At 39.0% G+C, this 27,720-nt stretch overlaps 4 protein-coding genes across 7 annotated transcripts; 3 read left to right on the top strand and 1 right to left on the bottom strand.

Annotated features, from left to right (window-relative positions):
* Positions 1-216: 216 nt before the first annotated feature.
* Positions 217-23,722, bottom strand: si:ch211-230g15.5 (polyhomeotic-like protein 3). 4 transcript variants are annotated; one of them, XM_057322328.1, is made up of 19 exons: positions 23,679-23,722; positions 22,279-22,342; positions 20,545-20,746; positions 20,280-20,437; positions 19,077-19,187; positions 9,922-10,118; positions 7,696-7,899; positions 7,443-7,532; positions 7,153-7,302; positions 6,325-6,435; positions 5,943-6,186; positions 4,723-5,576; positions 3,980-4,127; positions 3,274-3,524; positions 3,017-3,155; positions 2,749-2,851; positions 2,179-2,287; positions 1,623-1,893; positions 217-1,262 (listed from the first exon to the last, which is right to left on the bottom strand). In XM_057322328.1, the coding sequence occupies exons 7-19, from the start codon at positions 7,891-7,893 to the stop codon at positions 1,102-1,104; spliced, it is 2,829 nt and encodes a 942-aa protein (XP_057178311.1). In that variant the 5' UTR covers positions 7,894-7,899; positions 9,922-10,118; positions 19,077-19,187; positions 20,280-20,437; positions 20,545-20,746; positions 22,279-22,342; positions 23,679-23,722; the 3' UTR covers positions 217-1,101. The 4 variants fall into 4 exon arrangements, with proteins under 4 accessions (XP_057178311.1, XP_057178312.1, XP_057178314.1 ...); XM_057322329.1 differs by lacking the exons at positions 22,279-22,342; positions 23,679-23,722 and adding an exon at positions 20,950-21,043; XM_057322331.1 differs by lacking the exons at positions 6,325-6,435; positions 23,679-23,722 and having other exon boundaries at positions 22,279-22,341.
* Positions 8,166-11,806, top strand: zgc:194621 (uncharacterized protein LOC795037 homolog). The gene is given in 4 exon segments (XM_057322036.1): positions 8,166-8,236; positions 9,103-9,189; positions 11,157-11,410; positions 11,721-11,806. Coding segments are annotated over 4 exon segments (498 nt in total).
* skilb (SKI-like proto-oncogene b) lies at positions 13,384-22,666 on the top strand. Its single transcript, XM_057322332.1, has 7 exons — positions 13,384-14,206; positions 15,590-16,779; positions 19,064-19,152; positions 19,901-20,067; positions 20,256-20,464; positions 20,592-20,804; positions 20,997-22,666. Exons 2-7 carry the CDS (start codon positions 15,715-15,717, stop codon positions 21,204-21,206), a joined length of 1,953 nt encoding a protein of 650 aa, XP_057178315.1. The 5' UTR covers positions 13,384-14,206; positions 15,590-15,714; the 3' UTR covers positions 21,207-22,666.
* On the top strand, positions 22,781-27,706 carry lrrc31 (leucine rich repeat containing 31). The gene is made up of 11 exons (XM_057322333.1): positions 22,781-23,456; positions 23,685-23,747; positions 24,213-24,419; positions 24,499-24,645; positions 24,725-24,892; positions 25,160-25,330; positions 25,557-25,724; positions 25,898-26,065; positions 26,138-26,302; positions 26,386-26,556; positions 26,730-27,706. Exons 2-11 carry the CDS (start codon positions 23,735-23,737, stop codon positions 27,077-27,079), a joined length of 1,728 nt encoding a protein of 575 aa, XP_057178316.1. The 5' UTR covers positions 22,781-23,456; positions 23,685-23,734; the 3' UTR covers positions 27,080-27,706.
* Positions 27,707-27,720: the final 14 nt, after the last annotated feature.

A 27,720-nucleotide genomic window follows, 5' to 3' on the forward strand; every position in this document is an offset into this window, starting at 1 on the left:
TTCATGGTCATTATGCAAACAAATCTCACGATTTGCCATCAGGCTTTCATTTGACATCAGAAACAACAAATCTTAAAGCTTTATATAAAGGCACGTAGGTATATATTGACAGCTATATCGTACACAAAGAATTAATATAATTTAGTATGTTGAATAAGCATCGCTGTTATTTACAAAGCACAAGAATTAGAAAAAAGGTCCAATAAATGACTGATACAGGGTTCTGTAACAAAATGTAGCTGGTTTAATTAAATAATCAAAAGTGGCACAAGAAAAGTAATGTAACAATGAGAAACAACACTTTAATGATGACACTATCTAGTACATACTTTGCCTCAGCAAAATGCCTACAGTAGTTTCATTAGGTCTCAGAAAAAAGGCACCTTTTCACTGCCTTGATTGAAAACGATTGCCTTCAGGTACCTTCTTTTTGTCTTCTGTTGACAGTTTGTCAGATTGACAGTACCACTGTGGAGATTTCACAAAATTTCATTTTATGTCAGTATCTCAAATGTCGTTTAAAAATGCTTATAAACTTGAAACGATTCGCGTTTGTACTTTTTAGAGCCTCAGAAGACAAATATATTAAATCTTACAAATCCTTCACAAAACCTTTTTTAATTTATACACAGAACACTGTATTGTTATACATGTATACATATGGAATACAATAGAAAATATATACAATGGGACATGCACACAATAACAGCACTTCCGTATTTGTCAAACCTCTCCGCGCTGACCGGGGAAGTGATCTCCTCTGCTTTCAGTCAAAAATATAAAACCGGTGACCCTGATCGAAATTACCCATACAAAAAAAGGAGACTAACAGTTTCCTCCTATCCGATAAAATAAACCGCCTAGAAATTGCTCACAGACTGAGACCATTATATTGCTACCATGCTTTCAGACAGAGGCTAAGTTTACAAGAACTGTAAGATTTTGCTAGTTTAGTTCAAGCAAATACATGTAAGCTTTCTGATAACATTGAAATTATCGCATAAATCTCTGAAGATTAAAGTGCACAAAATGGCTCTATTCTATTGGCAAGTGCTCTTATGGTCCGCAAAGATATACCTATCTTTTTGTGTCTGTTTCATTTTATCTTCCGCCTTCCTTCAGGGAGTTTATGCGGGCACATATTTTGAGAGCGGGGCCGAGTTTGACGTTCATGGCGCTCATCAGATGGTCTTCGGTCAACAGAAGCAAAGCCTGGCCGTCTATCTCTTGGGCTCTGAATGCTTCAGCAATGTCGTGACACCCTAAAACAATTAAAGTGGGGAATACAGCTTTAAAACAAGTAATTATTCGAAATATAATGATACAACGAATGAAATAATCCACTTTTCTATATGATATAACAATATTGGGAGGGGGGTCTTTTATCAACCTGGGGGTGTTTATTTTGAAATACTGATAAACTTCAGAAGGATACAAGACACAAGATACTAGAAATTGTTAGGAAACTTTAAATTGGTCGACTATACAGTTTAGCATATTTGACCACAGGGTGTTACTGCTGACCAATTAGAACCAAGCAGAGTAAAAACCGGAGTACCTGTGATTGGATTATACCTGGAGATACAAACGTATGGTTTTGGCACTTTACACATTTTTATTACCTGGTAAGTTGGATATAAAGCTTGACACTTGATCCACAGACCACTGAGATGGTTTTGGGTAGGGAGAGACCTCAATGGGTGACACGGGGTCTATAGGTGAGGTGGGGGCACTTCTCGTCTCCTCCACCGATGGCCTGGCTCTTATCTCTCGCTCACGTTCCTGTTCCGTGTGCCTGCGAAGCCTCGTTTTCATGGGAGCGGCGGTCCCATCTTCGCCTTCATTCGGAGGCTGTTGAAGGATTCTCCACTGCTCTGTCGTCGCATGTCTTGGCTGTTGAAACAGAGTGAGTAATACATGTAGACGGTTAGTCAGTGTTGCAGTTTCACACCGCTGAAAAGAGCTGCACGTGTCATTTCTGGACATTTATCTTTATTTTTACAAACCAAAATACACCTAATAATGTCGAAAACATTGCAGTAATGGTAACAAGATATAATACATTGGGTTTATATCATAAATAATCTAACAGATACATATAAAGGATACAGTGATAGTTTTCAAAGGTGTTTTCAGTCAATTTAACTTTGATTAAGTACTGTTATCAGAGAAACAAACCTGATGGAAATTTTCTTCTGTGTTGTCCTCAGCGCCATTGAGTTCAGATCGATGCCCGCCCTCGCTCACGCAGCGTCTGAGCGCACGAAAGCGTTTGGTGTAACTGAACCTGCGGAGAGATGGAGAAATGTAAACAAAGGTTGTCTTTAAAGGCAAACTGACGCACTGACCAAAATCATCAGCTGCTTGTAAAGACGCATCATGTTCGCTGTGTGTCAAGGGTGTTTATCACAAACCATAACCACATCCTATTACACTTTGTGTACGTGTGTACACAAAAATATATGCGAGTTTTTTTGCAAGTGACTATGTTTGAGAGCATGACTTAATGTTTAAACATGTATCGATGTATATTTATATGCATGTCCATTGGTGAACGTAAGGACGATTATTTGCCACATCACCAAGTTGTCATTAATGTTGAAAAATGTATAGACGTACACATAGTTTGGGACCAAGTTGATGCTACGCTAAAAAAATGATACCGGTCGATCTGCAGTTTTGGGTTAGGTTAGGTACTATTTCAAAACAGGTGTGTTTTAATGCCAGTAACAACAAGTAGAGCTGTACCTCTTGGCACACGATTTGGAGCAGAAGCGTTTCGAGCGCTGGAATGTCTCAGCGGTGCCTTTCCTCTTGCAAAACTGGCATTGCAAAACAAGCTTGCGGGCTCCTTCAGTAAAAATTATAAAGAAATTAATAATTATTTTACAACAATAAACCAATAAATGTATGTCATTTTACAAATTAAATACATTAAATGTTACTCTGCTGTAATGCGAAACTTCCTAACAGTACTCACACTTATCTTTGAAGGCTTTCATAGACTTCTACTTACTATTTGTGACCATGTCCTCATCATCCGAGTCTGTGGAGTCGTCAGGAGGCTCTGAACTGGACGGGATAAGTTCTGGTTCTTTCACCCCATTTAGCCCAGACTCCTGAATGGGATCAACCATCAGAGATGACCTACTCACCTGTGGAATTTGAAAGAAACAAACTCAACCCAAACAGTCGGAAGTGATGGAAACACAAATTTTCATGTAATGAAAAATGTTGGCTGCGAGCACTGGTCTGTGTGGCTGTTTTGTTTACCGGGAATGGTTCCAGTCCTTCCTGTATAATAAAACCTTCCACCAGGTGCGTCAGGACCAAAGGTTTGACTGGTTCTGACGTCTGCTGAACGTCCGTGGGCTTCGTTTGGCTGAACGTGGGAGGCTGAATTGGTGGCTTCTCTGACACGGCGTGAAATTTTTGGGGAAAGCAACTGTCCACGGGAGACATATCTAAAGGCTGAGTGATGGACGTCTGGATGGGTGACATGTCAGAAGAAAGACTCGAGATTGCTGGAAAGATTAAGAAAGTTGTGATATTACCAATACAGTCTGACACATTGAGCAATGCTTATCTTTGTGACTAGAGGACAATTCTATTATAGCTCAGGAGAGTTATGTTTCATGTACTATATTACCTCCTAAAATTCCTTAGGCAAATAAAATTACACAAATGTAAATATACAGCACAAGTTCAGAGCTTAACAAATATAGTAGATAGCTCCGATAATAAGGTTTTAAGGGAATTAAATGAGGAATGTACAGGTTTATATTAAAATCATCCATTGGTATTTTTTGCAAAACGTAAACACAATATGAGTGATTTTTGAAAGACACATGTGAGATAACACACAGTCACACGATTAATCTCAAAAAGCAAATATCTCTTTTCAATCTCACTCTATACAATAAGAGAAATAACTGAGATTTTAAGATCTCACTTATGATATACAGGTGACAATGTGTACCTGAGTGATTGTCTGATTGGGTGGATGTTTCCTCGCACTGTTCGTCTTTCTCAGCCTGCCATGACGGAGTTGAAGGTGAGCGTGTTTCACTCTTCTGTGACATCTTTATCTGCCCGTCGGTCCTTGGATCCTCTGTGCAGACTGTCATCTTAATAAAGACCAGAAATACAGAGATTGTTAACATCAACACTCACTAAAACATTATTATAAATACAAACACATCAATTCACAGACTGATATAGACCGTTTCATCGGTCGCACACGCCTGGCCCGAAGATAACTTCCGATCTGTGTTTGGTTACCGGTCTGGCAAGTGGCTAGTTATATAACAATTTATTTGAACTTATATTCATATTTTTTTAATATTAATTGTATTAAATTAAATTAAAACTGCTTAGCAGTTATTGATTCTTTGCAGAGGTCTACTCGAAGTTACGTTTGGGTCACATGCCATTTGTTTATGTTGTTGCCGCTAAAGCAGTCTATAATTTGGCTGAGAAGTAAGACATTTCCTGTTTACAATTCTCAATTTAGAATAAATATTGTGTAAATAATTAGGTGTATAAATAATTTTATACATCATTAAAATATCTATTATCAGTATTACACCGGACACACTGCTCTCTAAATATCAGTTATTAAAAAACACATAACTGACCCCTTATAATAGTCAAGTTCTTAAAAACGCAAGCGTTCAAGCATTTTTAGCAATGTTGTGGATCGCATTGTTTTTAATATCTCACCGATGACTTCTCCGAATCGTCTCTGGACTGTTCATCTGTTGTGCCAATCTGGGTGATTTGAGTTTGTCCTGCACTTTTCTTTTGCACTGCTGGACATTTCAGATCTTGAGGCGTCTGCTCTGGTCCTTCGCCTTCTTTCTGCTCTGCCTTCCCGTCTTTCTGCTCTTTTGACGTTTCGGCTGCTTGTGTGGGACTCTGTGCGGTCAGGGGAGACTGTGGGGGTGCGAGAATGCTGCTGGTGGACACCAGAGGCAGGACCGGCGAAGGCGGCGATGCCCTCTGTGGAGATGCTAGCGGTGGGGTGGCGATCAGAGGTGTGGCCGCTGTCGTTTGTCTAGATGGCGACAGCTGCACCAGCTGCGGGCAGGGGTTTGGAGTCCGTAGCGGCTGAGTGGGGCACTCTGGTTTAGCAAGCACAGGTGAGAGAAGCGGTTTTGATTGGACGAGATCATGAGGTGGAGACACAGTGGCTGCCTTGGATTGGCCATTGGTACACTTGGCAGACGCGGAGGACAATGCAATCCTCAGCAGCTGTTTTGTAGCCAGTAGGGATCCACCGGTGGGCGAAGACCTCAAGGGTAGAGTCAGGGTAGGGTGTGTGAGGTGGGATCTTGTGGGGGAGGGAACAGTGATGGGTACGGAAGTGCCAGACACACTTTTGGAAGGTTGGGTGGACGGGCAGCGCTTTAACTCTGGAAGAGGCTTCTTTGGTGCGGCAGGGGGCGAGTTTGGAGGGGTGTGTCTTTGATTGAAAGGGTGTTGGGGGATGCTGATCTGACTGTGGGGCCTTTTGAGACTGTTGCTGTTTAGCTTCTGTTTCGCTAAGGCATGGGCCTGTGAAGGTGCATATAGAGCTGGAAACATGAAGATAAAGACAAAGATGAGCGATTTGCTTGATTTTACTCAACTCAAAAATAATTCTCGTAAACTTAACCTCCCTGGTATTTATTTGACAAAGATATATTTAGATGATTAAATCATGACATTCATGCAACCTGTATTTTGTCAAATAACTATTATTTTCAGACATTTTTTATATAAAGAGGCTCCCCCCTTGTTTTTTACTCAGCTAATGTTTGCTATGTCTAGTGGAAAAACTGGGTGGGTAGTCTATATTACAGAAGTATAATTATCTGAGGTTGAAAAAGAGAATTAACCGCATTTTGTTTTTCATGTTAACAACACTGCAGTGCAGATGTGTACAGTATGTCTGTACTTACAGGGAGGAGGAACCGTAAGATGGCGCACAGTTGCTTTTGTTTGAGCCGTCTGAGATGTTGAGCTTTCTGTCTTAGAAGGTCCCTCCTTCCCTGGAACGTTAGCTGGCTGGCTGGGTCTCAAATGGAAAGTTGGTAAACGGCATGAAAGCAGAGGGGGCTGGCTTGAAGTCGTTGGCTTGAGTGGTAGGTTTGGAGGGATGGTGAGGGTGCCGGGTGGAGGTGGACGGAGAGTCAAACTCTGGAGCTAGAGAAAAGAAAAACGAAGAGAAATAAATAAATACTTAAACATTCAATAGAAGACAAAACTATAAATTATCACAACATTTTTAATCTTGGGGTGAAGATGAACACAAGTCACATGACCAGACGCACTCAAGCTCACCTGCGTGGAGGGAAATCGAGGTGAGGAAGAGGAAAGGGTGGAGGAGGAAGATGAGAAGGAGGAAGAGGAGAGGGCAGGTACGTCAGGTCGCACAGCAGATGTTAAAATCAACTGCCGGGTGGCAAGCGTAGCGATAAAGAGAAATGAAAAGAGAGAAGGTAATAAAGATTAAGTCCTACTGGTGCAAAACAGAAGGCTGTTATTTCCTGCCTGTTGTGCTTTTCTGTGTAGGTGTGATGGTGAACTTCACAGCCGATGATCTTTTGATGTGGTACAGCAAAATCTGTCCTCATCAGAAGTATGCAAGCATGCACCTAGCGCAGGCCTCTAGACAGCAACCCTACAACATGCCTGCTGGTCATACTAGACCATGACTTGGGAACAATTTAAGCCACAGGCCAGTTCTACCACTAAAATGAAACTTCACCTTCACATTTCGAAACAGTTAGATTAGTAGTTACACTATTAACAAGTAGCCCATTGCGAGTAAACAGTGCAGTGGGTCACGGGACAGACATTTGTTGCAAATTCACTCGAAGATGAGAAACCAAGAAAGTTTCCATAAAGAGATGAGTGTAAAACGGTTTCTCTCTGAACATTGTGGGTAAAACCATTATGTATCAAAGGGCTTCGTGTATGAGAAACAGTCTAACAATGTCAAGTTTCAAAATGCTGCAGAACCGAGTAACCGACGTTCAAAAATAAGAGGAGGGTACAAAAAACCTATTCCAATAAACCACTGATCTGAATATTGGGGAAGAGCAATGTCTACGGTGGTTTCGGCCCTGTGCAGAACAGGATATGACTCAAGCCGGAGGGTTGTCTTACCATCTGGGCCCTCAGCAGCATCTGGGCCTGGCTCGTGGCCGGGCTCTTCCCCAGGAGCAGAGCTTGAGGGGAGATCTTACGGACGGCTGTAGCCGTGCTTTGAATTCCTCTGACTAGAGGTGTTGATCCGAGGGTGTTGGGCAGAGAAACCTGCGAGAAAAGGCGGTCAGGAAAAACGTGGAAATCAATAAGATCAGCAGAGGATTGAAATGACACAATACCTGTCATAACAATAAAAATACAACAATCGTTATTGCTTTTACAGGTACAGAAGAAGGGCACACACATACCGTTTTTGGGGTCTGCTGCGAAGATGAAGCTTGGTTGACTCTCTCACTCGGCGAGAAAGATGGAGCCAGTCGGTCCCCAGACAGATTGACCTAGAATAAGTGATGGAGATGATTTATGGAGACAGTGGAAGCGTCCACATATGGACATTCCGTAATCGAAATTACGGTTAAATATACTGAAGGAAGAGCCGAGTAGTCAAAAACAAAGATGAAGAAAGTACGACATACAGACCATATTTGAAAGTTTACTCACCTGAACCACTTTTCTGTCGTTGGGGGAGGGTTGATTGTGGAAGGTGGTTACGGTTGTGAGAGCAGGGGGGGTTTTGGGGGCACCATTGGCCTGATGGGAAGTGTTCAGCGTTGGGGTGGTTGTGGTGTTGCCTGCACTCTTTGGAGGTTCTGCTTTTGTTTGGGACTCCCTGTCCATTGTTCCACAGAATCTGGACATAAGAAGCTAAAACAAATGTGGTCATAAATATGATGTGTGCAATTCTTTAGTTTTGTTAAGATTTGCTTTGTGAAAATGACTCTTCATATACTTGAATAAATCCTGGCTGGGAACTGACACAGGCTGGTAGTTTGTCTACCTAGGTCGACCTACATGCAAATTTCCAACAGCCTTCATTTATTTGTTTACCAGGTCTATATTCTGCTTCTCAGGAAAGAGCAAGTGTCCCTTGAAAGCACTGTAAGTCGTTTTTGATAAAAGTGTCATGCCAAATGCATAACGTTCAGGCCATTTGTAAAGCTAGTTTCCTGTGCCCAAGTCGAGTTCTGCAGGAGAATGACATGTAGACTTCGCACACGAAAGACTAAAACAAGAGGTCTAAAAATGCCACCAATCAATTAGAAGAGGAAATTATTAATAAATCATAAATGTTTTAACATATAGGCTATATTAACATGCATATGCCTAAATATTCACAACAAAGTAAATAATATAAATATGAATTATTGCATTATACATAAATGTAAATATACAAATCAGCCTGCCTTTGATATTAAAGTATTTCATTTGTATTTACTGTCCTTTGAGAAAAGTATTTCATAAAATACACATCATGATGTTTAAGCAGGAAAGGAAATAATAATTCAGCCGGATTCAATATAATTAGGGACGTCAACTCATTGTTTTATAGAGTTAAAAGTAGATACAAAATATTCGGTAACACTTTACAATATGGGTTGTATTTATTAACATTAGTAAATGCATTAACTAACACGAACAATAGTTTTCCTGCATTTAATAATCCTTGTTAATGTGAATACTATTGTTCATGTTATAGTTCATGGTGCATTAACAATGGTTGATTATATAAATAAACATGAACGAAAATTAATACATGTTTTAGAAGTATTGTTAACTGTTAGTTCATGTAATGCATTAACTAATTGTTAACAAATACCACCTTATTGTAAAGTGTAACCAAATAGGCAATGTATTCTAGTAAATTGGAAACGATTCAGATTAATCTGACAGCCGATTGTCTACAAAAAAATAAACGCCTGAAAACGGAATATTTGCAATACGAACATCTGAAATCCCTTCTTTTAATCAATATAATATACCAATTCACCTCGGCCTGCAGATCAAGTAATGCACTTTCAAATTCACTCTGATAAAGAAATACATTTAGCCTAAATAGAATACATTAAGTACGCTTGCGCCCTTCCTGCACCGTGAAGATATAAATAACGCGTGCCCCTTTGTTTCATACAACACACAAGAATACAAATCCAGAAAGTAAATGAACGAAGCATTGTGACAGTTATTAACAATTAACTTCCGTAGTCTTTTACATTGCGCGTGAAATCACAACGACATTAATAGACACCTACCAGGAAGCGCCGCGGAGAATCCGCACGCACAGGTGCCAGAATGCCACGCGTGTTTTCAATGTTTATGCGCGAGCCGCTGTCCAGGCTCGAGAGACGTGCATTTCTGGAAAAACACCGTGGTGACTCCCAACAACACGGGTGTGTTTGTCATAACATTTCGACGGCCTTTAACGGAGTGGATGAAATCCTCAAATAACAAATATCTACATCCCAAAAGCCCGCTGAACCCAATCGCTCATGATTGAAATACGACGGCGTCTTGCATAGTGTGCGCGTTCACGTCTAATGTTTATTCCCCGAGTCATTATTTTGATCTGTTCATAGATTGAAAATGGGCGTGTGTTCGCGCAGTGACAGCAAGAGCCCCCTGTCCGTCCCCGAAGACATGCACTTCCCTAAAAGACGGCCCGTGTTGATATATTATAGCAGATACCTTGCTTGTTACCGCAACGCGCACGGTAACAAGTCGCCGTAACAACGAAATACACAAAATGAAAGTCAAAAGGGAAAAGGATGATGCTCGATGCACGGTCTTGCACCCTTCGGCGCTCCTCCATTCCAACCGAGCCGGGTTTAGACCTTCCATCGACACATTCACTATTTACGCTTTATTAATGACCGCTAAAGATAATCCTACCTGTCCGAAGTCAACGGGGTAGCTCTCCCATCACACGCTGACCGTTTTCGGCGACTGCTACAATCCCGTCATGTCGTAATGCGTCAAAGGTAAACGTAGAGACCGATAGAAATGCATCAGGGCGGTGAACGTTACAGCACCGCTTACAGTGTAGGAGGACCGTAAATGTGTGCCGTACGCTTCTGTCAGTGAAAAATCTGTGAAGAAAATGCACATGCACATGCACATTTTACAACAGGCGCAAACCTAACAGGGACCCTTTATTTCGTACATGTTTCTACATTTTGATATTCAGGGGGGATGGCCGTGCTATTTGGATATGGGGTTGGCTGATACAGGGTTAATTTCTGTAAAATAATAGATTGCTGTGACAAAGTTGTGACATTTGAGTGTTTTCCCTCTTGATCCACAGTCATTGATCCTATCACATCATTAAAAGGTCAAAACCTTTTTAATTTTTTTTTCTTTCTTCCTTTTTCTGTTAAAACAAATCATTTTGTCTGATGCATGAAAACCACATTTAATCAACATTAAAATGCAGTTATTTTTTCTTAATTAATAAAATGCCACACACACAACACACGCACGCACGCACGACACACGCAACACCACCATATATATAATATATATATATATATGTATATATATCACTGTGCATATTATTTCCAATTATTATAAATAAAATATTATTGTTGTTATCATCGCACATAAAAATTACATACAATATAATTTACTGTTGTAAACTTGAGTATTAAATTGTTGTATACTACAGTATATTATACTATAATATAGTATACTTACCATATTATGATGTAATATTAACTATGTATAAACTGTATGAATAGTAGCCTACAACAGCATTTATACTTCTGAGACATTATAGATAAGAGTAGCCTATCTAAGAATTTTTGTTGACTATAGTAAATATTATATAGCATGATATTATTGCAGATTATATTATTATTATTATTAATAAGTAATAGTAGTAATGGTTACCGGTTACTATATGAGGTTACCACAGCGACCAGTGTGCCTTACGCATCACACCCTGTTGCGGTGTTTAGTGTTGTTAAACTCAACACGCACAGCTTTTCTTTGCGGTTTTTCTTTTTACAACTAACATAAAGCAAACTGTTATCTCCTGCTGACTGAAATCTGTGCATTCAACACATTCGGATTTCTCCAAGGAATAAGGGAATTTGCAGATAGACGAGAGACAGGTGAGAGGTTGAAAGTCTCTATCGCTGTACCAATTTAAAAACTGCAACTTGTGCACCGAAGGAACAACCTAAAGTAGAAAATAATTATAATGCCCTTTATGAAATAAACAGGTAGGAGAATTATTTAAGTAGGCTATTGGCCTCAAATGTTGGGTCGGATCTTATTCCCCCCCGACCCCCCCCCCCCAGAGCAGCAGAACTAGCAGCCCTGGAGGATCTGCGCTTAAGCGTTTAAGTGAGTTACATTTCCATATCTCCTAGTACTGTGGGTGAGTCACTCAAGTACTGATCAAATAACCATTATTTACTTTTTATAATGAAAATATAATCAGAACTGTGTCTTACGGCCGCTAGGAGGAGCTAAAGCTATAGATAAGTGGTTGGGCCAGAAATGATAATTAAAAAACAACCCTTGAAAAGTTGCTTTTGCGTCCCTCACAACAGTAAGTGACAAATAAAACCAAAACCCAGCTGCTAACCTTGGCCTCTTAAAACAACACTAAAACTTTGTTGTGACCCCAAAAACGAAATGCCTTAAAAGGAAAAAACAGAGCCAAACCATGCCTGCTCAATTTCCAGGTGGAAGCTTAACCCTGGAGGAGGTCAGAGTAAAACAACAACAAGAGATGCAAATCAGGAGACACAAACAGGTAAGACCAGAATGATAATAAATGAATAAAAATGTCCTCGTGTACAATACACGCGATGATATCATGAATGTCTTTTCTTCCTTTCCGGTTAAAAAGCCTTCTCAAAATCTGTGCAACAATAAAAGTGAAATTACTACATGCAAAAAATATATGTGTTTCTTAAATTAAAGTGCTGCTAATCTAAGTGGAGTTCATAATTCATACATTTAAATTTACCATATCAATAAAAAATGGTTGGGTCTATATCAATGTCTGGGTAATTTCATTAGATTAAAATGCATAAGGATACACATTCCACACGTTTTATATAAATAATTCACCTAGTGATCATAGTTCCCAACTAAAAGAATTGTTGATTATACATAGATGGAAATCAAAGTGTGTTTATTATATATTCAGCACCCACAAACTTCCAAAATGTTTCAAAATGTTTTGAAAACTTTTTTGTTTTCTGTTATTGTCTTAAACCTATTGTGTTGTTACAACTGCAATGCACGGTGTAGTAATTCGGTTTAATTTGGTCTATTATTTCATGTATGCTATCCTTCTGGAGTCATGTTTTTCCCCTGTTTCTTAGCAACAAGGATTTTTCTCTCTTTGTTTTGTCCTCTGTGTATATTCTGGGAGCTGTCTGCTTTGAAGGTTCCGAAAATATGAACCAGGGTCCTCTTGCCTGCAAGGGAAAGTGACTACGTAATGAGATGAAGTGAGGGCAAATAAATGAATAATTTGGGCATTATGACGCTCCTCTCTTTCCCATTGTGGTTTAAATTAACCCGTCTCTTTTAATCCCTTCAACTATCAATTGCATCATCTGTTGTAGCACAATACAGATGGCCAATCTATACTCTAAGGACATGTCAGAAGTGTTCAGCTGTTTTTAAAAAACACATTTAATTATTTGTGGCTGCAGCACACTGCACGAAATTGTACATAATTTAAAGACAATACTGATTTAAGGTTTGAGAATAATAGTAAAAATGCTCCAATGAATATCTATAAATAATATAATATTCTGTTATTCTAATAATATAATATTCTCTACTGACAGAATTATGCCTGTTTAGCCCCCAGTTCTGCCACTTGGCCTATTGCGTTACAGAAACCTTTTCTAACAAAAAAGGTTCTCTCTTGTCATGTACTAAACACTCTCTTGGAAGAGTCTATTGTTTTAGGGAGACATGTTATGAAAAACTCCAGCTACTTCACATTTACATTTACTTCGTTCAATTAGTCCCAGACACTTAACACAAAATTGCTTTCCTAAAAACACATACCCGGTAATGGTTACCCTGAAAGGTTTCTCTTATAAAGAAATGCTATTAGCTAAGAATCATGCATAATTTTTAATGATTGTCATATTTCCCATAAATAAGCGAAATACAAAATACAGAGATTTAACCACCAAAAAGGTGTTCATGCACTGGCCAGGGTGTGAACCTACAATATGTTAGACTAAACTATAGAAATGCAAACCTTGAATCCAATGAAAGTCAAATTGGATCATTTGCATTATGCTAATACACCAGGACAGAGACTGCAAATGGCTGTCTGAAGGTATCATTACACTAAACACAAACAGAAAGTCCACACACAAACAGTAAATACACGCTCAAATATATTATGGTGAACTGTGGTAGTTTATTTATACAGAGAGCTGTATGGCATTATTTTCATTATGTTGTTCCCCGTGTTGTTCCTAATCGAAAGTTAAGTTAAAACCAAAGTATAATATCTAAACAAACATTCAAAGCGTTTGATAAAGTTTAGATACTGTACTGGATAATTACGAGATATATTATGACACAATTGTCTCAACTACTGCAAAGTATGATTTACATAAACAAAGACCAAAAACACGTGTTGTTTTTCCCTAGTTTGACTGTTAAATTTGGAGAATATCTGTTTTAAATATACAATAATTTGCCAAACATACTGTATATATAAATGTTCGCACGTAGATTCACGCATTTCACCAGATTTGCATCTCAGAGCGCTAGACAGATTTCCTAATCCTGCTATGGCTGTGGTTGCTGGGCGGTATTTACAAGGTGATCTACGATAGGATAGACAAAACGTCGCTCAGAAGGCCATACCAATCAAAGCAAAGGATTGTCTACTCAAGGGCAGGACTCATCGGAATTCGGGTACCGCCCCCATATGGCAGACAGACTTCTCATCATGCCGTCTAGCCGTGACTGTACCAGCCCGTCGGGTGACGTAGGCTGTTGGGTTGTGGATTGACGTCGCGAGTCTATCAGCATGAAGTCCGCACCGCTGTTATCAGTTCAGGGCGACGGGCGCTAGTGCGGTTGTGAACTTTGACGGAATCCCGTGATATAAAATACAAATATTTCGCAAGCGTCCCTTCTCTTCTTGTGAAAGAATCGAGGAATTAACAATTTACATTTAAAGGTAAGTTTAGCTTTATGTTGTTTTTTTCCGTTTGGCACTACATACAACGGAAGCACGTATTTTCAATTTGTTCATTTTTTATATTTGAAATAATAATTCAATTAGTTTTGCGTTTGTTTCTTGTTATTATAACACATATCTCACCATTACATTGAATGATTTCTCTAGTGTGTGTTTCAATTGTATTTTTAATGTGACATATGTTCAAATATTGCTCTCCGATACTATTCACAAGCCGATAACGTTCCATTTTGAGAGTGCTTATAATCCCCCACAATTGTAATGTATTTTGTTCATGCGCTGTTAGATAAAATAATAGATGCATATTTGCCTAATGTATTGCATTGACCGTTTCACTGGGCAGAACGCGGTTTCTTTGTATTTGTAATATTACAACCACTGAATAAAAATAAGGATTATCTTCTACCATTTAAATCTTCTCGAGGGGGTTCCCTCGCAGTTTGTTGTGAAATGTTAAAGTGTCGTAGGTGTGGGAACATATGGGGGGTAGTCCCGCAGAGGTCTCGGGCAGGAGTGAATGTCATTACCACGGCAGAGGGGGGAGGGGCGGAGCTCCGACTGTGAGTAAAAACTGTGGGAGGTGGGGAGGGGCGGGGCTTCTGGCTGTGAGTAATCGGACCCGTAGGAGGGGGGTGGAAAGTCTATCACATACAGCCACAACCCATTACAGATATGATTAATTTGTGACAAGATTGCGCTATCCCTGACGAAATACAAAACCAGACCCACCTTAGACAACGAGGCTAATAACATTATTCTTCTCGAAAAAGACAAAATATTCATATTAAATGAAAATAATAAAATAAGTCTTTTTAATGTTTAGAGTCAGTCTTATGAGTGAGAGCATAGTTTCTGTCTGGTTTCAAATATTGGATCTTTTAGTTGAAATATAATGCCGTGTGATAATAAAGTCTGTTTAGGACATAAAATACTTAATAGTAATCCCATAAAATGTATACTGTAAACTTTATGATGATAGTATGATGTTAAAATGCATACTATAGTTTTTAAATAATTATTAGGCCCTATATATTCTATAATAATGACTTCAAGTAATAAAAGTCAACAACCTTGTTGTTGGCTAATGCAAATTCCCACTGAAAATATGAAGAATATTTTCTTTAAAATATGTTAATTTTACATGTTAATATTTTAAATTCCACAATGACATCTTCTTTAACGGATAATGATAGCAGAGTAGTCATCAATATAGTTTATGTTGAATAAATAATTAGAGAAGACTATTATTATTTAAAAATGGTTAATTTAAAAATGAGAGGGTAGTCAAAGCCCACAGCAACATAGCTATTTAGTTTCCAGTTAAGTATTTTTTATTCATTCTTTTTCTTTGGATCTTTTCAGACTCATTTTGGAAGTGTAAGAAGGGCAGTCCTTCACCATGATCCACATGTAAAACGCCCTGCATTCCTGATACTTCCTCTGTGTATATTTCTGTCACTGAAGACAATATCGATATCCACAACATCATGGCAACTACTGAGAATAACCGTCCCTGGCCCCCCGAGTACCACACACTCCCTAAAGTCCCAGTAAAGAGGTTGTGGCGAGGTAATGGCACAGACGCTACGCCCATCAAGAAACGCGTGATGGCTGCTCTCAATCTCTCCTGCAAAAAAATTCCAGAAACCTCTCTCAGCTCTGGTGGTGCTAGTGGGTATCAGGTTTCCAAGGCAACAAATGGGATGGAGGCCACTCCAGATCTGAGTCCTGGTTTGAAGCACACTCTAGCGCAGTTCTCTCTCAGTAGCCAGTGTTCCCTTGGTGGTCCGGCTGCGTTCTCTGGTCATCATGGTCAGTATAAAATGGCACCTCCTTTGGCCCAAGGAGGTATGGCGGGAGGGCCTCTTCTGGTCCCCCCTGACAGCTCCACAGACCTTGGCCTCTGCTGTCTGGAGGGCGAGACTATCTCCTGCTTCTCGGTGGGAGGTGAACTGCGTCTTTGTCTGCCCCAACTGTTAAACACCGTTCTGCGAGACTTCTCCCTACAACAGATCAATCAAGTGTGCGATCAGCTTTATTTGTACTGTTCTCGCTGTGACGCAACACAACTCCATGTCCTCAAAGTGCTGGGTGTCCTACCGCCAGGGACTCCATCCTGCGGGCTCATCACGCTAACCGATGCCCAGCGCCTCTGTAACACGTTGCTCCATCCAGGTGAAGAACCCTCTAGGAATCCACACAAAGGTCACAGTTCTGGAGAGGAGGACGAGAGTGAGGAAGCTGGAGCATTTTGGGTGGAACACCAATGTCTGGGGAAATGTCAAGGACTGTTTGTACCCCAGCTTTATTCCAGTCAGGACGCGCCCTGCATCCGCTGCTCCCTGTGCCGGAAACTGTTCTGCCCGGAGCGGTTTGTCATGCACTCCCATCGACAGCCCGACAAACGTACGTGTCACTGGGGCTTCGACTCAGCCAAGTGGGCCTGCTATCTGCAGCTCGCACAGAGACACCTTGGAACCGCGGATGAGGAGAAGCTGCAGCTATCTCTGGAGGATATGAAGTTCCAGCAGGAGAAAAGGCAGTCACATGTGGTAAGAATCTGTTCTGTTTTAATCTATTAGAAAACAGTATTGATGAAGAAAGTAGTACTTGGAATATTTGTTCTGCAAATTTTCAACTGAAGCAAAACTGAAAACACAGGGAAATAAATATATGGGTAGTCTGCATCTTGTCCGTTTATAGTGAATCTCTTGAAAGTGTGAGAAATGTTTTATATAGAAAAAGCAAACTGCATGCATAAAGATGTTTTGGATGACAGCATTTTTAATGACTAAGCACTTTTTACCGTGTTTTAGTGATTCCCATTATTAGATTTAAAAATGACATTTAAGTACATTTTAAATGAGGACTATGATGTGTAAATTCCGATTTTTCGCATTACGGTTTATTGAGATTCGTCCTAGAAGCTGTATGCATCAGAGAGAAGCAACAAGTCTCCGTACTCAAATTTCTGTAAATGTTTCGAGTATAAAGTTAACAGCGAATGTAATGTTGGGTCAGCTGAATCCAGCTCTCATGTCGCACCAGATGTTTCCCTCCAAAGGAAATGGCTGAATGCAGTTTAAACCAGGTCACTAGACTCTCAAACTCCTTCTGACAGAGTCTGCACAAACAGCAGGAACCACGGCAACAGAGGAAAGAAACAGAGAGATGAGAGTGGGCGGGAGGCAAGAGAAAAAAGAAAGATGAGGAAAGAATGAGCGAAAGAGACATTTTATTACATGTGCCTGCAGAGAACTGCTCCCCCCTTTGCAAGCCCAGCATTCACCCAGGAGGACCTCGGTCCAAACCAATCAGATCGCAGACCCCCGGCCCCAGCCTCCTTCCCAGCCAATGAATTTTCAGAGCGTTCAGTAAATTCCCATCTCATTATATAATGCTTAGCCAGAGACTCAACAACAACTGCTGTTCTCGCTGCAGATACAGACTGAGCTCGATGTTTGGGGGAAGCATTAAATATGCAATATAAAATATAATATATCCATCTAAAGGACTGAATAATAAATATAGAATAGCAAAATATATTAATGACTTATTTCAAATCATTATACATATACTTTATACTAATTCATTATAAAGGTGTATATTATTATCAATTAATCTATTATGCAATTTAAGATATTAATATGATTTGCAACTCATATTCTATTATTACTAATATGTTGATATCTCATAAAGGTGTCACCCAGAGATACATTTTCTGTGTATCATCTTTAAGGTCACAAACGTATGAGTACATAATATGCTACCAAAGGCAAATTATCACCCTGTAATGGCGAGGTTAAGGCAAGGTCAGGTCAGGAAAACTAACTGATCAGACACACAGGCAGATCTGGTGCGTTGACTGTATCTCACGAGGTCAAAAATGAATCACGTCGTTGTTTTAGTGTATTAGGAGTGTGCGTGTCATGTCGTAAATAGCTGTGTAGATTAGAGTACTCGTGCCATGAGCTCCACGTGACGGCCCCCAGACAGCCCACCCCTCCCCCACTCGTCTGGAGTTCTCGCACATGACCTCACATGTAAAACTATGGTTGTGTGTGTGTGTGTTTTTAAACTAAACCTGCATTGCCTGTTTTGTTTCTAGGTGATATACACAAACCATTTTCACTACCAGTATATACAGTACTATAGTAACAAATGTATGCTTAGGAAGTTTCTGTTTCCATAAAAGCACTTCGTATCAAGTAAAGGTCTTCAAACACAGAACAGTTTGAGGAACGTGCTTCGTAACCACAGCGGAGGGACTTTTGAGTATGTGTGAATTGTAAAGCTATGAACGGAAATGATTTTTTTATCAACACCGTGTGGGTGTTTTTTAATTGTTGTTTTAAGTACAGACAAGCTGAATTTGCAAGATGTTTGGTTGGACAGATCTGATTTACATTAAAGCAGCTCACATTTAAGTTTGTTGATGGAAAAACCATCCACTTTTCCCCCAGTGTGATGTGTTCAGATGCGCATTCCTGTTTGTATTAGGGAGTGAAACATCATAGCACAGACATCCGGCCCCATTAAACGTGTCAGAATTAGAGTGTTAATCCAGAATCAGCTTCCAACGCATTCACAAGAATATAAAAGTCTTATTCGATTATATCTTTAAGCATGACAGAAACAGAATGACTCACAATAGCGTTTTTACAAGGCACCACACAGAAACGACATCCAGCCTATTTAGTGAATGGTTTAAATCTATGTTCTCCAAGTGAGAACTTCTGAGGAACAAAGCGTAATGTGTTTTTACACATAATGCGGCAATCAATCACTTTCTGTCTGTGAAACCTGGTTAACAAGTTCTTTTTATCTCTGTTTCAGGGAGTCTCTTCACCTGCTTTTGTGTTTGATTCGCATTTGCTTGCCAGTCTTAAGGAACACCCCAGTCACGCTGATTTGATGTGGCAAAGGTGACTTCTGTTCATTCGTTGAGAAAGCATCCAAGCTATATTTTATTGCAAAAAGGAGAAAAATAATTAATATTTTACATAAAAATATTTGTTTTAGGACAATTACATTTTTATCATTACAGTAATTAGTCCAGGTGCATTTAACTTATGAGTTTATTAAAGGTTTATTTCACCCAAAAATGTTCAAATTCTGTCACCCTCGAAATGTTCCTAAACTGTATAAAATTCTTTGTTCTATTGAACACAAAAGAAGATATTTTGGAGAATGTGGGAAACTAAACCGTTCTGGGTCACCATTGACTAGCATAGTCGTTTTTCCCTACTATGGAAGTCAATAGTTCCCCAGAACTGTTTGGTAACAAACATTCTTCCAAATATCTTGCTTTGTGTTCAGCAGAACAACAAAATTGAGGGTAAGTAAATGATGAGAGAATTTTCATTTTTGAGTGAACTATGCCTTTAATAAACAAATAAAGGCAGAATTGCATGTCCTACCATGCTGTGCAAAAAAAAAAAAACTTATTTAAAGAATACTTTAATTTCGCGTTAGTGGTAAAGAGAATAAAAAAGCTGGCCTAGACCCCTTTGTCTTTATGCAAAATATACATTTTTAATAATAGGGTGACACACTTTTAAATGATAAAACTGTACATATTTAAATCAATATAAGAATCATTTTGTAATGTAATTTCAGCAATATAATTAGAGTATAAAAGCAAATAACCATCTTTTTGGTTCTCATCTCTAGCTGGTACCAGTATGTGCCTGAAAAACCGGCAGCTGGGTGTGTGTCTGGAAAGGAAATGCGGACCCCAGGAGAAGACGCATTGGGAGGCCCATCCAAACATGGAGACTCTCAGGATGATGCAAGTCAGGATGGAGGCAACACTGACCGAAAGACACCCTCCTTTTCAGGTTCGTTAGTTCCCATCCAATAACAATGTCTAACTTTAACTCAACAGCTGAAGCAAAGCGCTTGCACAATACGTTTTAGTCCCAGGGAAAACTCGTACTGATAAAAAATATAAACCGTATGCCTAAATGCTTAAATCAGAATATGCTTCAGAATAAAAGAATTGTTTGTTGTCATTTGCGTAATACAGGACAGGAAAGAACAAGTCACACACCTGGCCAAACAGATGACGGCAGTCCGGATGAATGGCAAAAACTGGATATGCCAGCTTGTAAGCGGTCTGCTGGTGTAAATGCAGAACACAGTAAGGACGGCATGGTATTGGAACTCCTTCAGATGTACAGCGCTCAGCATGAGAAACTTCAGGCAACTCTACGCAAACAAAAACAACTTGAAAAGGTTATTACCCTGCCTAGATTCCAGTACAATACAAACATCTAAAATACAATACCACTGTACAATATAGTATCTGTTTTTACCTTTTGACTATGCTTGACATCTCATTCTCCCTGTTACATGAGAACAGGAGCTACAGATTCTGCATCGGGGTGAAGTCAGTGACCGCCGTGACCTGCACGGGGAACTGGAGGCTGTGCAGAGCGAGCACGCTCAGAGGCTGGGCGAGGTCCAGCAGGAACAGAGGAAGCTGAAGTCCAGACTCGATCAGCTGAGACAACAAGGCTGCAGATGCAAAGATGCGGTCGATGAACCGCACCAGGAAACCATCTATGCCAAACAGGTAGCAATTACACGCACCAAACTCGAGCCTTATCAGGTCGTTGATTTACTTGATTCAATTTCATTAGTGATCTTTTAATGTAATATTCTAATCTTAACATAAGATAAACAAGTGTTTCTAAACATCATATTTGTTATGGTCCAACCTAAATGCGTCCCTGTAGCTGATCTATGAGCTTTTGTGCTTGTGAAGTTATCAGAGCTCCGCCGAAGGTTGGACCATGCCGAAGAGGACCGCGAAGAGCTGCAGGAGGAGCTACGTAGGGAGAGGGAGGCCAGAGAGAGGCTGGAGCACACCATCTCTGAACTCAAACAACAAATGAAGGAGTCTGTACCCCCTGCTTCAATGGACAGTCCACTGTCTTTAGCCTCTAACGACACACATATGTCGCCGACGCCTTAGCTTGACCATTGCGTGACCTGACTTTTAAGGAAATCAGAATTTACTGGAATTCCTAAAATCCGCGATCAAGATTTGTTTAGGAACTGGATGTTTTAATTCCAGTTCTGTGAAACAATTTCGGGCCATCCTAAGTTGGGTTTATTCAGTAAATTGGTTGTGAAGAAAATAAGAATAACTATCAGGTTGAACTGAGCTTTTTGGAACACGTGAAAATAGATTTGTGGCGTTTATAGACATTATGCAAGCATCTAACGCTGCAAGCATACAATCAACGCCATCCATTTAAGTTTAGCAGTGCTAGCACTACTGATAGGAAAAGAAGAGAGATTTTTTCTAAAATTGGAAATGTTGAAAAATACATCAAGTGATATATTGTGTTAAAGGTATTTATTGTTTCTTGGAAAATGTTATGTGAAAATTCATGTCAGATAATGCATATTTAACATTCTTTTTGTCTTATAAGTTTATATTTTTATGTGAGCAATGCTTGATATGAATGTAAAATATATAATGCATGTGTACTTTAAAAGATACGGATACATATAACTGTTTACACTGTGGTATGACTTTAACAGTTCAGATACTGTATATAGCAGATGTTTTCGAAGCCATTTCCAGTGAATGTTTTACCTCCTTTAATGAGCAACAAAATTCTCTTCTTTCTCTTTTAAAGGACAGAAACAAAGTAACAGACCCCTTTAAATTGTATGAAGCGATTGTGCAAGTTTAACACGTGTTGCCACATCATACAGTTTAAGTACAGGAAATAATCTTATCCTTGTACTTTACATTCTATAAAACGTCTAGACAAACAAGGTCTTTTTGTACTTTGCTCTGTGATATGGTATTCTGAGCTTGAGAAAGAAAATGACTTATAGGTAATTGTATACTTTGCTGTAATTGACAATCAATGTGTCTGTCTGTAATAGCTTTCATATAAAAAACCTAAATACGCTTAATTTAATAGTTACTACCTCAAAGGGACAAATACATACAAATATATAAAACAATACAGGTTGTGTTGTTATGTATAGGAGTGGATGGAGAAATCAGGTGTATGACTGACAAATACCTCTGTGCTGCTGCTGCTATGTCTTTCCTTTTATGGTTATCTTCCTCTTTCTTTTTCCAGATGACTTAAAGATGCATGTGAGATTGCAGAAATATATAATATACAAATATATATACATATAATATATAAAATACAAATATTCTGAGTATTATTCCCTAACCTTTAAGCCAAACGTATTTCACATTGTTATGTTATCACATACAAAATGATTATATTTGCCAGTGCCATTCTTTATGTGTGTTGTATGACTTTTGTCCTACCTCCTCATGATCAAGACCCACTAAGTTTTGTATGTCATTTTTTTCTTACATTAGCTTATGGGAAATTATATACTAATTTATTATTGGAGAAAACAATAAAAATGATTATATATGTTTGTTTAATTAAACTGGCTTGTATTGTACTTTGCCTAGTAGTTTATATTAATTGGATTTAGTTTCCACTAAAATATCATCATATCATATGACATCACATAAAATGTAAGTTAACTATGACAGCATATTGTTTTATTTAAAAAGATAACAAAAAAGATGATTTCACCAAATGAAGAAAAAGCATCCAACCAGAGCTTCAACAGTGTTTGGAAAGCATCTCGATAAAATACCATGAGAACATTTTTATAAATTCTAGGCAAAAAGGGATTGCAATGAAGATGCTCAAATATAGTTTTCGTCTAATCTAATTTGTTTTTTATTTACAACACGATTTCCATAGTAACATTTAGTTTTGAAACGTTTACTATAATGTTGGAAGAAATATAAATAAAGATCGAAAAAGTGAACATAAAACTTTTGTACGGTTTTTAGCAGTAACAATAACTTTAGTAACTATGGCATTTTGGTGGCAACTCATGGTTTCCATGGCTACCATGGCCAATTCTCGTAAAGTAAAGGAGGTGGTACAAGTTAACCATCGCGGCCAAAGTCCACTTTTAGAAAACTTCATACGTTTTTTAATGAATAACTGAGATTTTTTTCAGAATCGAGGCTTTTATGTATCTGGGCTCATGTGACAGCTAACAGTTGACATTGTTTATGTAAAAGCCTGTTTGCCAAAATTCAACCCGCCCAACACTTCCGGGATCCGGGATGAGATCAATAGCAGCTTATGTGGGGGACTGAATCTACTTGAAATCATCGGGCACGTGTAGACTTTAAAGTTACAAGAAACACAGCAAGGTAGGAACGACAATAGTCATACAAATAAAATAAAATCTGGTGGTTTTTGAATAGATCCTGTTCAAACGGAGAGGATGTTGCAAAGTATACAAGAACATTAATCGATTGTCAAAAAACATGAACGTACTAAATAATAATATTCCAAAAGGACAGATTCTCTATTGCAAACATAACAGCACACGCATTTCTCTTCCCATGTAAAATGTAACGTTACTTATTTACCTTCAGGTCACCCCGAGACCTCTGAAATCAAGTCGGCTGTTTTCAAACACAAAGCAATGGATTCAACAGGTATGTTGTCTAGAAAGTATGAATCTGACGAAGTGTGTCAGGAATATTTCCGGGTCACATTTCACCCCGAATTTAAAAGAAAACCGCTAATATAAAAATCTTTTTTATAAAGAGAGTTTGTTTTGCATTGTCACATTAGTTTTATGTCAGTTAATACTAAAATAAAATAAAACTATAAATAAAAAATAAAACTATTTAAATATAGTTAAACTATAATAAAACCATGGGTAATTTTCCCAAGGGGTGTTCTTTTACTGACTTTATCCAACTTGCAAATAAACAATATTTATGTCAGAGTAATAGTTAATACATCACAGAAATAAAAAGTTAAAATAAAATAATCATGGAGAATAATGAGAATTGCAAAATCTAAGAAAGATTAAGTCCAAAAAAGCCACAGTATTAATGAAATGTTGAAAAAATTCTCATGGTGTTCATTTGTAGTCATAATACTTTTTAATGCAGAGTCTGCTAAAGGCGGTCTGAAAAGATCTCCTCTGGATCTGATTATGAACCAGCTCAGAAGAAAAACGTCATTCACGGAAAGAAAGAAACCATCCGTTGGCCGCCTTTTCCGCCCATCCGAGAGCAGCGACAAGAGAGAGGTAGGGATACCTGAATTAAAAGAATCAGAGGCCAATGAAGGAAAAGACAACACTGAACCTAAGAAAGGTGGGAATCAGGTCAAAATCACATTTACAAGGTGCAGCGTAACACAAATAAAGCTTGACAAGCGCTTCTTTCCCATTAGACATCAACAATGTGGATGACGAGACCGGCTCTGTTGTGGGATGGGGTCGGGTGAAGCAGTTTGTTCAGAAGTTGGGGAAAACCCCACACAGTCAAAATCTTAACCTGAGCCACTGTGACCTGACAGCCACAGATGTGGTGGAACTGGGTGGGTGTGACGTATTTCCTTTTCACAGTACTGTAATATATACGAGAGATCTTTAATTATTGTTTTGATGGTACCTCAGCCACCTTACTGCCGTTCCTGCCTCAGCTGGAGGTGATGGATCTCTCATGGAATGATCTGGTAGGAGGCTCCTTGAAGGCACTTACGGCCCATCTGCAGCATGTGGAGAAGCTGGGGGTACTAAAGTTGTGTAGCTGCAGGTTGACAGCGCAAGATCTCACTGCTCTTGGTAAAAAAGTTATTAATTAAACTAACGAACTAGTAGCTCCCCTCACAAAAGCCTTCAGTATTATGTCAGTGTACCATGGATATCAAATCATGGCCAGATTCATATATTTAATCTTCATGTATCTCCTGCTTTTCAGTATGTGAATATATCCTTAAGGAAAATGTGCCATGAGAATGGCATATTCAAAAAATATGACTTCATTAATAATTAGTATATTAATAATATTAATAGTAAAACCGATTGGTGAAACGGTGTCTGATGTTCCAGGTGAGGCTTTTGACTGCATTCCTCTGGTGGAGGTGCTCGATTTGTCCTGGAATGTTGGCGTAGGCGCAGGAAATTTCAGGGACTTCACAGAGCACCTCCGTTCTGACAACACGCTGAAAGAACTCCGGCTGGTGGACTGTCAACTCACAGAGTCAGACATTACAGCTCTGAGTAAGAAGCAATATCAATAAATCTCATAGCAGTGATGGAAATAGTGTGGAGCCTTCAAGTACTGCATGCTATGATTCTCTAAATACGTTTTATTAAAGGTTCTTATAGACACAATTCGAGAGTCTATCATACAGAAATACCTATAATGAATTCTGTAAGCTCAAGTTGCTTCATTAAACAGAATTTTGTCAATTGGAAGCATTGATATTTTGATATTTTTCTCCAGGTACGGCTCTTCCCATGTTGTCTAGTTTGAAGGACTTAGATCTGTCCAATAATAAGCTCTTGGTCAAGGGAATGGAGAACTTGACCTCTTCTCTGAGCTCTCTTCCACGGCTGAAGACCCTGAAACTGAGCATGTGTGGACTAAATAAAGACAGCTTTATTATTCTGGGTATGAAAGATATTTAATAAGAGAGTATACGTAGATAGACTTAACCGGCAAAATAACTATTAGCTGCACAAATCAACATGATAATGATCTTTTAATTGCTAAAACCTCTAAGGGTTGTTGTTTTCAATTATTTGGTGTACAGGAGAATAAAATGTTATAATAAATGTTAAAAGGTCAAGCTCTCAGATTCATCAGTGAGCTGGAGCACTTAGACCTGTCCTGCAACAAGGAAGCGAGTGGAGGTCTCACCTCACTGGCCACTAATCTTACACTTCTCAAGAACCTAAGAAGTCTGGACTTGCATTTGTGCTGCTTAACAAAGGAAGATCTGTTGGCTTTAGGTAAGAAAAACAGTTACTGTTGTTTGAAAATGTTATAAAATTTGTTGGCATTGTTGAAATTCTTTCCTTCAGTCCAGGTAGCTCCATCTCTAAAAGAGCTCCGAGAGCTGGATGTCTCCTCCAATAAAAGTGTTGGAGGTACTCTCCAAGATCTCCTGCATGCCCTCCCTCTCCATCAAATATTCAAACTCCCGCTGAATAACTGTGCTTTGAACACATCAGCGTGCCACGCTGTCGGTATGAAACCAGAACAAATTCAGAAAGCATTAAATGGAAAAATGTAACAAAATGAAAGGATTCTGAAGCGTGTTTTTTTGTAGCTGCTGCAATGGTGACGCTGAAACAGCTTGAAAGTCTGAATTTATCTTGGAACAAGTGTGTGGGGGAAAACCTGAGGGAATTTCTGGAGCCCTTGCAGGAGTCTGAGTGCAAACTACAAGAACTCAGACTGTGTAGTTGTAATTTAACCACCGAGGATGTGTTACACCTAGGTGAGTTTTAGTTGGGTGTGGTTTCAATAACATCGAGATCATAGTTGATAACGTATTCCTTGAATGCACTGTAAGTTGCTTTGGTCTGGAAAATGCGTAAATGTAAATGAATCCAAGTCGTCTACTCGATTCATTATTTTAGATCTGTCTATGAATGTCTTGTAATCCTCTAGAATCTGCCTGCCAACGTGGTGTTCTGTCCCAGCTGAAGCTCTTGGATCTGTCCTATAATGGCAGCGTTGGAGATGGAGGTTGGACATCCTTGTTTGGAAAGGCAAGCGGTCTGAAGGGTCTGGAGGAACTGGATGTCAGCCTTCGTCCCGTCGCATCTCTTTCTGCGTCCCCCTGGATACCCTCACTGCTGGAGGCCCTTTCGCAACTGCCCTGCCTCACCCGTCTGTCTCTGCAGCACTGGGCTGTAAGTTCAGCTGAAAGAGAAAAGCTGGAAAAAAATCTTAGCAAGAAGAACGTCGTTCTGGAATGTGACAGTCTGGCCACGCCCACACCGAAGGCAGCAGGTTAAAAAGAGGCGTTGAGGCAGCTTTGAAGTTCATGTCTTTTATATTACTGAAGTTGCAAATCAGGATGTTACTGAATGAAGCGTTGATTGACAGGTGACAGTCAGAACCAGATTTGGTTTTACATTTCGTATGTGAACCTTTTTTTTAAGTGTTAGATGTTCATTAATATGATTTTAATATATTATGATATGTGTTTGTAAAAAACATGATTGCACAAATCAGTAATATATCAAATTGTTTGATCGTTTATTTCAGGTATTTATATATTAAAAATCCAACCCAGTAACACAGAGTTAAGAATAGTTTACACAAAAAAGAAAACTACCGAAAGATTTGTTTAGACTGAAGTCAACAAAATGTTTATTACTCTTGGGTGTCATGACAAAAACTGTGGGAAAATTAGCATGTGACACCCAACATAACAAAGACTAAGTGTCAGAGCAAACCATTTACATAAATGATGTGTTATTCACAATTCATCATGGCCGTCTGTGACATTTCCAAATACTAGACACAAAGATGTAAGCTGTCAATAAGAACTCAAATGATAAATAATAAAACGCATTTTATAATAAAACCAATTGTAACCAAGAGTACCGAATTTTGCCTCCTAAAAAGTCCTAAATCCTAAAAAAGTATTGAT

This window comes from Triplophysa rosa, linkage group LG23 (assembly GCF_024868665.1).
Source record: "Triplophysa rosa linkage group LG23, Trosa_1v2, whole genome shotgun sequence".
In the NCBI taxonomy this organism is placed as follows: domain Eukaryota; kingdom Metazoa; phylum Chordata; class Actinopteri; order Cypriniformes; family Nemacheilidae; genus Triplophysa; species Triplophysa rosa.